Genomic DNA, 12179 nt, shown 5'->3' with positions numbered 1-12179 from the left:
TACCTTTAATGAGAATACTTAATTTAGTCGTTGAATATACAGCGGGATACATTAAATGTTAAGTTAATATACGTTTTATAACCGCTGAACAATTTTGCAGTCGCTTTATCCGACTTTGATCACAAATATTATTGTTAGAGTTATTGCACAGCGTGGGGTGCCTCAAGGCAGCAGCCACGGCCCATAATTTTTGCCTTAACTCGGTGTTAGGAAATAAAATGTGATTATATCTTAACTTGGAGTATTATATAGTAGGTGCGTAAAATTGTTCTTAATAGATTGTTCCGTCGTGGAAACGGTTTTCTTGTTTTATTTAGTAGTACGATAAGAAGTGTTAGATAAAATATTGCCCGCGAATTTCTTTTAGAGGGTCATTTTTTGAGAAAAGTTCTTACAGGTTGTCAACAGTTTGTATATACGGTATTTTGTTTCCTATTCACAAATTATATTTATAAATATTATTTAATTTATTTATATTAAATGTAGGATTCATCTTTTAAATCCGAAAGTATTTATGTTACGAGAATATTATTATTATAAACAAAATAACAATATACTTTATGACACTAGCAACCAAGTCACGAAGCGTTAACAAATCTTAAGTTCAAATTAGAAAATTAAACCCATAATTTCAATTTATCTACATCTAAATGGCTCATACAATTCGCAAATATCGACGTAGCGATTAGAGAAAAGCGTTTATTACTGATTCTACGCCAACGGCTACATGTTTATTGCTAAAATTTGGTCAAAGTTCATACTTTATCGTATTGCCACTTATACCAATTTAATTGGTGAGTAAGAAAAGGGTTCGTGTGAGTTTGTTCCAATTGAGCTGCCTTGCAGCAAAACTGTATTCCAAACGGGCTATTAAGAGTTACCTGTAAACGTGACTCCTCGGTTTCTTATAGCTTAATCTTTAGCAGTTCATTCCTCATTTTCGACACGTATCGTATTACTCCCGGCTTGCGAAGTCTTGATAGAATTTCGATCGGTAACTTTGAGAAAAATAACATCGCGAAGTCTTATAATTTGTTTGAAGTTCGACATATAACTATGCTGTATGTTACTATGACCTGAAAATTAGACTTATGATGAGAATATCTTAGAGAATAAACGATTTATCACTGAAGAAAAAAAGAAGATCTTTTTGACAGGAATGATAAATTTTGACACTTTTCAAAATATCATGCCCACTGCCTACTACAGTCAATATAGATTTAATATTTCAGTTATATAATAATGCTAATATTTATACAACATACTGCAGTAATGGTTCAGTCTCAAGGGATCATCATAAATATTAGTTTCTCATTTTTTAAAGTTACAATAATTTAACAATAATTTATTGCACTCGACGAATTCAAAATGTTATTGTTACATAAAATGGTGATTAAAACAATACAAAAGGTAAAATTCTTCTCGTTTAGTGATAAATGTTTCATAATGTTTCTAAATTAGTGATGTCTTAGGATTTAGAGGGTTCTTACAGTTGTTCCTTTCTTTCCAGGTGGTCCTCATGCTCTGCAGACTACGGCCCCAATACACCTTCTCTCACAGTCGGAAGTCTCCTCCAGCCCTCCTTGGGATGGTGGCTCTGGCGATCGCGCTACCACCACCGTCAGTTCACGAGATCAGATTGGAGTCTGATATGTTTGTTACGAGAATCAACTTCGATTTTAGGATAGCCCACTGCGAGCCCAGGTACCAGGCATTTAACATCTACTTTCTTTTCTTTTTTGTATTGATCATAATAATATATTTTTCTAATAACTTTCATGTAAAAAGCGCTTTCTTTACAGTTGATTCTTTTGCTTGAATTCAATTTCTTGTTGGAACAATACTAATCTTTAAATTTAATCCATCGAATTATGTATGGATTGTCCTGAAAAATAACTAAGTATCAACCAATATGAGGAATCACTAAGTATATTGGATTTCTATAACAGTTGTTAATTTTGCTTTATCTCATTTCTAGCAGGGTACAAGAATTGCTTGGATATACGGCAGAAGAGTTAACGGGAAAAAATCTATATGCACTGTGCCATGGAGAGGACGCCAACAAACTAAGAAAATGCCATGTAGATTGTAAGTACTTGCATCAGTAATATCTGCTGTTAGTATACTATACTGCTCCTAAAATTTCTTCCTTAAATCTATATTTCTTCTTAAATGTTCTTTAAATCTGTGTTTGTGTTTAAAATGTCGAGTCATAATTTGAGAATCATCATTAAATATATACATACTCCAGCTCCACTATTTGTTGTCGAGTATTGTTAAACAAAACCAATAGAACTATTGTTTTAATTGACGATTTACAAACACCTGGCGGACACACTTAGGAAAATTATTCTAAATTATCATCTTTTACCTTAATATCGTCGCTTTGAAATTCAACAGCCGCTCACTGACGGAAGTTTAAAACATAATCATCCCATTTTATTATCTCTGTACAAATTATATACAGTGTCGTCAATTTGAACATCAAAATGTCGTCCGCGTATACGGCTGTATCCAAATTACCCGCTTTCTAGCAAACACCCGGAGTTTTATGTTAATAAAACAATTGTCATTCTACTAGCCCTCTGTCCGTCCACATTTGACCGGCATCTGACAGACATTCCGTATTTTAAATTCAAATTAATGTTCTCGTAAAACTATCAACGGTTCGGTTGGTAGTGAAAAAGTTTATAAATGACGTCACGCGATCGTGATTCGTGTTCGAATCGTCAGCCATTTTGTATTCGATGTTTGAAAACTTCTGTTACGTAACATACTATAATTACTATGAAAATCCTGAATTATCAGAAAAAAACTACTTAAATTTATGTCTCAACTAATACAGAAAACCCCAAATATTATTAATTTTCCAATTTTTAGGAGTTAAATTTACCAAAGCGTTTTTGGCATTTTAATTTTCCTAAATTCTCATACACTGTACCTACAGACAACTTGAACAAAGACAAAAGAGATAAAATACGTCATTACTATAAAGCTGAAGCCATCTCAAAAAGCATTAAGGAACGACATTTCCCACGAATAAACCGGGGAAAGGAAACGGAATGATGGCAAAGAAATTATTATTCAAATCACAGACAAGACGGACCATACGGCGCTAGCTCTAAATTGTATTCTTTATACACGCCATAATAGTAATAGAAGGTATGAGATATTATATTAACTTTTAGGTACATAATGTTAGGTTATGTATAGAAGACCTTATTTATCTACATGATATTGTAGAGTTTCATATCTTAAGGCATACAAATAACCTTAAAGCATATCAATTTATATTGTAATTTAAAAATGAAAGTTTATATCTGAATATTTATTTCAGTTTATTTCCTGTAAAGCTTTTCATTGTTCGATTTTTGAAACATCCAATACATAATATTTTAGCAACCATGATAATACATAAAAATTTGAAATGTGTTGATATTTCGATTTTAATGCATCGAACCTAACATTCGAGAACGACAGACATCAAAATTTAAAATTCGAAGGGCGAGAAAATAATCATTACTGTTTAGTATCGAAAGAGGGCAGTTATTTTTCCTGCTACCTTGGTGCAGACGTCTTGACATGGATTTCTATAGGCGGTGCCTGAATACTAAGTGAAGTTACGACACTTGATAGATTTCACCACATACCAGGTCATGGGTGGACACATCATCGAACAATTCGAGCAGGACAAATTGAATTTTAAACTGAAGTATTCAATGTAAATGTAGCACAAACATAAATATGAACTGTAGGTTTTCGTTAAGAACAGTATCCCAATAATACCACAAACATGGTTATAAGTAAAAATAATAGTCCTACGTATTAAGGTAATCCCATATTACCTAACGCTATTTCAAATCCAACAATAGAACGCCGGTTAGCAAATGACGCCTAATATCCTGGCGTGACTCCAACATATCGCGATTCAACCAGCGAATTGACAATAAACAATAAAACAACAAAACCAAAAAGCAAATTGCTAATGATTCACGTAGTACAATACACATGTCAAACACTTTGTCCTTTGAATGCGAAGAATATAATGCGTCTATTGCTTTTAATTAGACTCGAATACCATAAACTTATTGGTAACTAATTCAAGGTCAGTCCTGATTAGTTCAGATTAAAAGTTATACAATTTACATAAGGATCGTTAAGTGTTATTTATTTATGAAATTTTATATCAATAGATGATTAAGAGGTTACTATTCTTTGCATTTCTTTATTTAAAAAATCAAAGATATTGATTTATTTGCAAACAAGTGTAAATCATATTGATTTGGTTTCTTTAAATCTATTCATAGATTGAATTGTAAATTGTAGTTTAATTTTATGTTATTTGTTACAGTAATGAACAAAGGGCAGGTCCTGACGCACTACTATAGAATAATGAACAAACTTGGTGGCTATACCTGGATGCAGACTTGTGCTACCGTCGTTTGCTCTTCAAAGAACGCTGAAGAACAAAACATTATTTGCGTCAATTATGTTATTAGGTAAATGATGACTGCTTTATACATTTTATCCTGTAAATTGTTGATTAATTTCATTTTTTCATCACGTGGAACACTTTTTAGTCAATCCTGATTAAATCGAGGCTCCCTATGAATATATTATGAATATAAACAAATGAATGTGCTTTATTGTTTGTCTATAAAACACAATTTTCCTGAACTTAAAGTAACATCAATAGCATCACTGCAACATATCATTAACATACAATAGTGAGGAAAATAGTCTAGATCGTACGTTTTATGCCTTGATGTATGTATGTATAATAATCTGTCTTTTATTGCAGTGGTCGAGAGTATCCCAACACAGTAATGGATTGCTGTCAGCTAGAAGAAAGTGTACAAGGTGTGAAGAGGGAAGAAACTACTGGTGATCCAGAAAATGGTCCCCCAGATGCTGATGCTCCGGGTGCACCTCCACCTACAGCGAGACACGCCAATGAAAGAACCGAAGCTCCATCCAATAATGATTCCGCTTCAACCGCCCCACCAACATCCGACGTTACTCACCTTACTAGACTGAGTGACACCCAACCCTTACCCCTTCACACAACACCAGACAGAACATCTCCAATGCCTGCTCGAAGACTGAAAAAGCGAAAGCACACAACAGATGAAGATGAAGGTGATAGAGAGGAAGAGAGACGGAAGAGTTCTTCAAATCCAGGCGCAACTATATCACCAGTTGAACGCGATATGACAAAAACTTCCCTTGCTATGCCCGAAAATACTGACGCGACATCAGTAAGAGACTTAGAAAATGCCATGTCAAAGCACTTACCGGCCTTAGATGGCAAAGAAATTTCTCACAGACCAACGGATTTCTCAACGGACGCTTTGCTTAAACAACAGCAACAGAAATCGACTATACAATGGATAGGAACACAAAATCATCCTCTAAATCATCTCAACAGGCAAATACCTGGGAATCATTCGTCCACACCCGCTTCCGCATTACTAAGACAGCTATACGCTAACAGGGAGAGTGTTATCAGAAGCAATTTCTTAGGAGATGCGAGAACGGGTGGATATTACTCCGGCGATGGCCAATCTGGTCCTCTGCCCACACCTCCAGGAAGTGAAGGATCGGGCTACAGCGAACAATTGGGGCACAAGGGTACTGATATAGGTTCCTTAGCGTATGGTAGTTACGCAGACTATCATTCTGCGATGACTCCACCCGGTTCGGTTTCACCTCGAGACAAACAACAGTACGCCCTGCCATACGATAATAATGCGTATTCCGAAGCGCTAAGGCACTCCTATTTGAGTGACACCACATTGCCATTAAAACCTCAAGCGTATTCCGCTGTCCCTGGCGCATTAGATTATGCGTCATCGTTAGACCAGTCGCAGTTTTTCCATCCGGCACCATCGTTCCATCTCTATCACCCACAAGCGCATTCCGCACATCCATCTCACTCGCACCAACCAGTAGACAAATCAGCTCCACCAAATACTAATTGGTATTCAGCTAGTTCATAGCTATATTGATAACAAACTTTCACAGTAGCGTCCAAGTACATTCCCAATATGTTGGTTTATCGAACGAATTGCTCGTTTATAACTCTATAAAATCGTGGTTGTGTAAATAATTTATTTTATAACATTCCAATTTAGATATAATTTACGGAAAGACTTCATCAATACTCATATGAAGAACTGTGTCGTTTTACAGTAACTATGGTTAAACGAAATATGAATAAAATTTTACGCAACATTTCTCTATACATTTAGTGAATGATTGCTACAGAAGTAGCCCTTACCGTATAATATTGGCTATACTAGATAGATAAGCTATTTATATAGCTTCTTGCATATCATTTTAAAACATAACTTAAGCTTCTGTAAATGAATGTACAATAGTTAGCACCTGACTGTACTTAGATTTTTATTCTAATCGCGTAATGTAATTTGTAAATTATAGTAGATTCGTAAGTCCTGTATATTATTTTATTCGAAATAAGATTTCATTGTACATACGTTGTTTAAAATAGCATTTTAGTTTTTTGACAATGCTCAAAGACTTCTGTTACGTTCTCTTGTTAGGTTATTATTATATTTAATTTAAAATTTGGATACGTTCGCCGTAATTAATGAATTTGTTACATCGAAGCCTCTCTAAGCAATTTAAATTATTTTTTACACCTAACGTGACCTAATGTATTGTCATGACAAATATTATTATGAAATACTCATTTGTTTACATTCCATGTTATAGTTTTTTGTTTCGCAACAGTTTGTTGTCTTATTTTATACAACTGAATGAATATTTAGGCGTTGAATTTAATGCTATCGCGTGCAATATGAAGTTATTGATTTCAATAAAGGGCTTCGTTAATATATCGTAATTTAAGATATTATAAAATTGTAAAGTTGTAATTAATTGGTATCTATTAAGTATGTATCGAAATTATCTGTTGTTTGCGTTCAAATTACGAACTGACGATTTTTTTTTTATTATTTTACATGGAGAAGAAGTGAATTTTATTTGTCCAAATAAAATACTTATTAAGAATTTTCAAAGCTGGTTTTATTTATAAGCAACAGTAACAAAACTTAAGTACCATTATTACTTTTATACATCAAGTTATTTATTTATTTATTTATTTAACACTTTATTGTACTGGTATACAAATAAACCTTAAATATAAAAACTTAAAACTAGACCAGCACAGAAGGCGACCTTATCACTAAAGAGTGATCTCTTCCAGGCAACCCACTGTGTATAGAAATAGTAAAAAGCAGGAGGTAGGGTATTAAGTACATAAATATTTAAAGTAAATTAAACTTGAAAAAAAAATACAAAATAATTAACTAAACTATGAATATTATAGAAGCTGTTTTCCAATCTATCGCAGATCAATTTCCTTCTGTTATATAACAGAATAAAAAAAATTAAGTGTACAATATTTTAACAACAAAATTAAATTATTCGTTGTCAAACAGTACAGGTATTTGTTTCCAACTTAATAATTTCATGTGTGCAAGCGGCTATATATACCATATAATATATATAAGTAAAGTACCTTTTATTTGTGTGCCACAAAAACCCATGTAGAAGACCCGTAAAATAATATTTCTTTAAAATAAAACAAAATACCCTACCTATATATACCTATATAGACTATACCTATATAGACTATACCTATATAGACTATAGTACAGTAGTTTCCAACGGTGAAAGAATTTTTGAAATCGGTCTAGTAGTTATTGAAATTAGCGAGTTCAAACAAACAACCTCTCCAGCTTTGTGCTGATCACCTGGAACGACCAGATCGGTCCAGTAGTTGAGTGGTTTAAAAACCACAACTAACATTTAAAACTGATCATAAAAAACTTATTTTTGTAGAACAGTGACATCTGTTGTACAATAAATAAAACAAAGAATAAACATTTGATGTCACTATATCACTTTACTGCTTACACACACGATCTATTGCATTTAGTTCCTCCTAAATGCGAAAGATGGCGCTCAAATGCATCAAAATCAGCTTCTTGCGACACCTTTTGTCCCTACATATTTACCCAATTATCCTTAATTTAACGAAGTCGTTATATTTAATTTGATTCCATAGCAGGATTTTGTAAACGTTCATTTTTTTTAAATATGAAGTATTTCAATACCTATTAATGTGTTAACATTAATATGGCCGCCGACACATGTAATAAGGGTTTCTCTGTAAAAATCACTGATTGCAGGCATCTTATTTTTATAATGATTCTTTATTGCCATCAGCATTAAATCTATTTATTTCCGGCAAGCTCAACTAGTCTTTAACTCCCGACTTTGCGATGGAAATCGAGAATTTATAATTAACTTATTCGATGCTACATTTTAACATGAAAATCTAAAATTTTAAAAGGTCATTTATCAGTTATAACCTCTGAAACATATAAAATAAAACAAGAATTTCAAATCTTAATTACTTTATTACACTAAGAACACAGTGAAATTGTAATACAATGTAAGTTAAGGCATTATACAAATAAATATAATGTGATTTCATCAGTCTATACACTGGACGGACCTGGGTTGTACTATATAAAAATAGAGCCTATACTAACTTATTTCTAAGTTTTATTACCATAAAAATGTAAAAAAAACAGATAAATTTATACAAAATAGGTATAAATACATAGATATCTTTCTTTCAAGCTGTAAACAAATTAAAATAAGTATTATTTTATGTAAAAAAAAAGTGTTACAGCATTTGATAAAACAGTCAATTTAACAAAAGATGAATCTGAATAACTGTAAATCAAGATTTTAGAATCATTTTCTGTATTTTATTCTTAATTTTTATAACAAAAAAAAAATCACATGGACAAATGAAACACAAGTTCTTTGGGACACGATTTAGAAAAAATCATCTAACAGAGTATGTCCATTATTGGAATGGACCCGAAAAATTATATAATATATATGTATATTCAGTAATTTATATATTCAATGAGTCAGAAAAGCTTAAGGAATAAAGAGACATTTTTATATTATAAAAATTATAAAATCATATTATAATTTAATACAAAATTTTACATATATGTAATGGTAAATCAGTTTATTCATCCATAATTTTTTATAGTCAATTCCATTTGTGCATCATTATTCGTCTGAAATTATATAAAACAAATACTTTTGTAATGAACCCAAGATGACTATTAATTCCGTATAATTTCAATTATGAGAAACTATCCTGCATCCAATTATAACAAGACCCGCTTAATAAAATTGGAATTCTATGAATATTAATTCATAACTATAACATTGAAACAATTAACACATCCCATTCCCATATTAAAAGACAATTGTATTTTCTTTAAGATTATCACAACTCCTATGATAATATATAACATCAAAAATCAACCATACTAAAGCAAACAAATATTATATGGGAAGGACTTAACTCGTAATAGATCCAGTGTTAGTATTCCACTAATATTTCTATATTCGGCGATTGCATTTCCAGTATGATTTGGTATTGAGATAACACACATAACCAACAATAGATCTGGAACAAAACAAACGTAAGATTAAATTAACAGCTTTAAGTAAATACATGTATTATTATTTACAATTTTTCATTATTCACTTCATACTCAGTATACATAAGCATTCGTTCTAACGCTTATTTATTATTATCAACAGAACAAACAAAAACTGAATTAAAAAAATGTATTTGACAGATATCACAAAAACAAGATGGCCACCACATACTATCAAAATTTGCCCGCGCATATTGAAAAACCCCGTGTAATGTTGTCAAACAGTACCGTGGCGGAAAGCTAGTAAGAAAATAAATTTAAAAACTTACATTGTAAGACACCCAGAGAAAGTTTAGCAAGGCTGCAAATGTGGCGTCCAACTGTAAACAAAAAATCCATAAATTTGAACTTAATACTATTTCAATGTACTCTTAATTTTTAATATGATGAATTTAATTTCAGGCAGTGAGCTGGTTTTTTACACGCTTTTTATTAGCTTCACCTGTATGTTTGTTTGTTTGTAACCAACTTCTTTGGGCGCGATTTGACCCACTTTAAACGGCCAGATTTCGTTCAAACTTTGTAGATTTATTGAAGACCGATGACAATACACTAATTTGATAAAATTATTTGTATGTTTGTTTGTAACCGACTTCTTTGGGCGCGATTTGACCCACTTTAAACGGCCAGATTTCGTTCAAACTTTGTAGATTTATTGAGGACCGATGACAATACACTAATTTGATAAAATTATTTGTATGTTTGTTTGTAACCGACTTCTTTGGGCGCGATTTTGACCCACTTTAAACGGCCAGATCACACTCTACTCATATCTGTCAATAAAATATCTATAACTATTGACACCATGCACCCCACGCTTTTTTTAAAATAAAATAAATTTTTTTTTACTCACACTATTATTAATTTATATTCATTAAAATTTTTAACACTATTTTTTTAATTTAAATTCATTTAAATTTATTTTCTAATTTTTAGTTCGGTTTTCTATAAAAAGCGTGTTTTTAGTTTTTTTAAACTATTATTTATTTATAAAAGTTTACTTTAAATATGGGGTTTTAGATCTAAGAATCCTACAAGTTATATAAATGCGAAAGTGCGTTTGTTTATTTGTACTTCTTTCAAGCCGCAAGGAAGCGAATTTTACGATATGATTACGTGTCTAGAGATAGATAGAAGGTTAGGGAGGGACATAGGCAAAATTTTACAACAGTAAACATCGCATTCCCAAGTTGTGAGAAAATGCATTAAGATACGCGTTTGAATCACTGCGAAATTCATAAATTCCGACAGGTGGCACTATGAAAAAAATTTTACAAGTATGACAACTGTATGTTTATATACTTTAACCATATGAACGAGGCTGCAGGCAAAAGATTCACTATCTTTTGCTTTATATATTTACATTATTTTACGTATATCCTACATATAGTTCTGACAATTAATTTATAAATTTAAAATACCACATTTCAAAATCAAAAACACCTACTTTTGTTTCTGAATTTCTCAAGTTTTAAAATTTCCATATTTAATAAACAAACAAAAAGTTATACTCACATAAATATAGTAACCACCGATGAGCCAGAGGCTGAATATAATTTGAAACAATATGATGAGCCCCATTGTAATCATCCATGGTAACATTAAGCCTCGCATCCATATATTCATGCCGATGACCTGAAAATTTAAAGACAATTGTTATGAAAACAAAGTAGAATGTAGCTTTATGTTTTTGTGTTAGTTGAAAAGAAAAATTTGGTAACGATTTGCTGTAGATAAACTACTTCCTCCACTGGAGTATAGTGTTTATTACTTATATATAATATACAATATACAATAATAGCATATCAGTATATTATATCACCCCACTGTAATAGTAAAAATTGTCTGGATCTGGCGGAAGATTTATATGTTTAGAAAGGAAACCAAGAGCTGAACTAAGTAAGTATGCATAAATATTGTGCATTTGCCGCATACCTCACAAGGGGCACAAGAATTGAGATTAACAGTGAATAGGGATTGAAAGCAGGTAACTTCCACTCTAAATATACTCACAGACCTCATCCACAAAACGATTAATATAGAAACTAAAACTAAATTTCTCTTCTAATGCTTTATCGTCTAATCTAATACATGACATTTGCTTAAGAACATGTTTTACAAGTTTAAGTAAATTATTTCTCTTTCAGGGTTTGATAGTGTATATCCAATGTTTAAATTTTATAATATATCTTGTATTGCTAATTATAATATTAAGTATTTGATATTTAAGAACACTGTTACATATCATGAACTATTTATTGATATCCAATAAAGTTTGTTTACTTACCATTAAGATAGAAGAGACAATCAGAGTGGCAAGAATCACAATAAATATTATTCCAAAAACTTGAAGAGCTGAAAATGATACATATATTTTTAATTATTGTTTTGCATTATGAAAAATAAAATATAAGATAACTTATATAATAAATAGCATACCTATGTAATTATGTAACACTGTAAATAATAGAGTTACTACATAAGGGTATAAGATATATAAAAAATTCTATAATCTGCGTGATTTATCATAGAAGAGTGTTGTAGGACTTTGACATTTGGCGTGATATCTGTCACACGTGTTTGGGTTTTCATTTAAGTGTTTTTCGCTATTTTGATAGT

At 31.6% G+C, this 12179-nt stretch overlaps 2 protein-coding genes across 10 annotated transcripts in view; one reads left to right on the top strand and one right to left on the bottom strand.

The window, feature by feature from the left end:
- The window catches only part of LOC119828955 (protein trachealess), a 142383-nt gene extending 135381 nt beyond the window's left edge, over positions 1 to 7002 (top strand). For 5 of the 9 annotated variants that reach the window (XM_038351289.1, XM_038351291.1, XM_038351288.1 and 2 more), the window contains 4 exons: positions 1511 to 1704; positions 1979 to 2088; positions 4352 to 4499; positions 4802 to 7002. In XM_038351289.1, coding sequence (XP_038207217.1) covers positions 1511 to 1704; positions 1979 to 2088; positions 4352 to 4499; positions 4802 to 5999 — 1650 coding nt within the window. In that variant the 3' untranslated portion in view covers positions 6000 to 7002. The remainder of the gene's footprint in view (positions 1 to 1510; positions 1705 to 1978; positions 2089 to 4351; positions 4500 to 4801) is intronic. The other 4 variants (XM_038351290.1, XM_038351294.1, XM_038351295.1 and 1 more) reach the window with 2 other exon arrangements.
- A 1425-nt stretch (positions 7003 to 8427) lies between these two features.
- Positions 8428 to 12179, bottom strand: part of LOC119829145 — a 5033-nt gene continuing 1281 nt past the window's right edge. The window contains exons 2-5 of the mRNA XM_038351545.1: positions 11848 to 11915; positions 11076 to 11195; positions 9830 to 9880; positions 8428 to 9526 (exon numbers count right to left, since the gene is read on the bottom strand). Coding sequence (XP_038207473.1) covers positions 9440 to 9526; positions 9830 to 9880; positions 11076 to 11195; positions 11848 to 11915 — 326 coding nt within the window. The 3' untranslated portion in view covers positions 8428 to 9439. The remainder of the gene's footprint in view (positions 9527 to 9829; positions 9881 to 11075; positions 11196 to 11847; positions 11916 to 12179) is intronic.

The sequence above is a fragment of the Zerene cesonia genome, chromosome 9 (assembly GCF_012273895.1).
Source record: "Zerene cesonia ecotype Mississippi chromosome 9, Zerene_cesonia_1.1, whole genome shotgun sequence".
NCBI classification, from domain to species: domain Eukaryota; kingdom Metazoa; phylum Arthropoda; class Insecta; order Lepidoptera; family Pieridae; genus Zerene; species Zerene cesonia.
The sequence above is the reverse complement of the archived record's forward strand: the minus strand, read 5'-3'. Positions and strand labels throughout refer to the sequence as shown.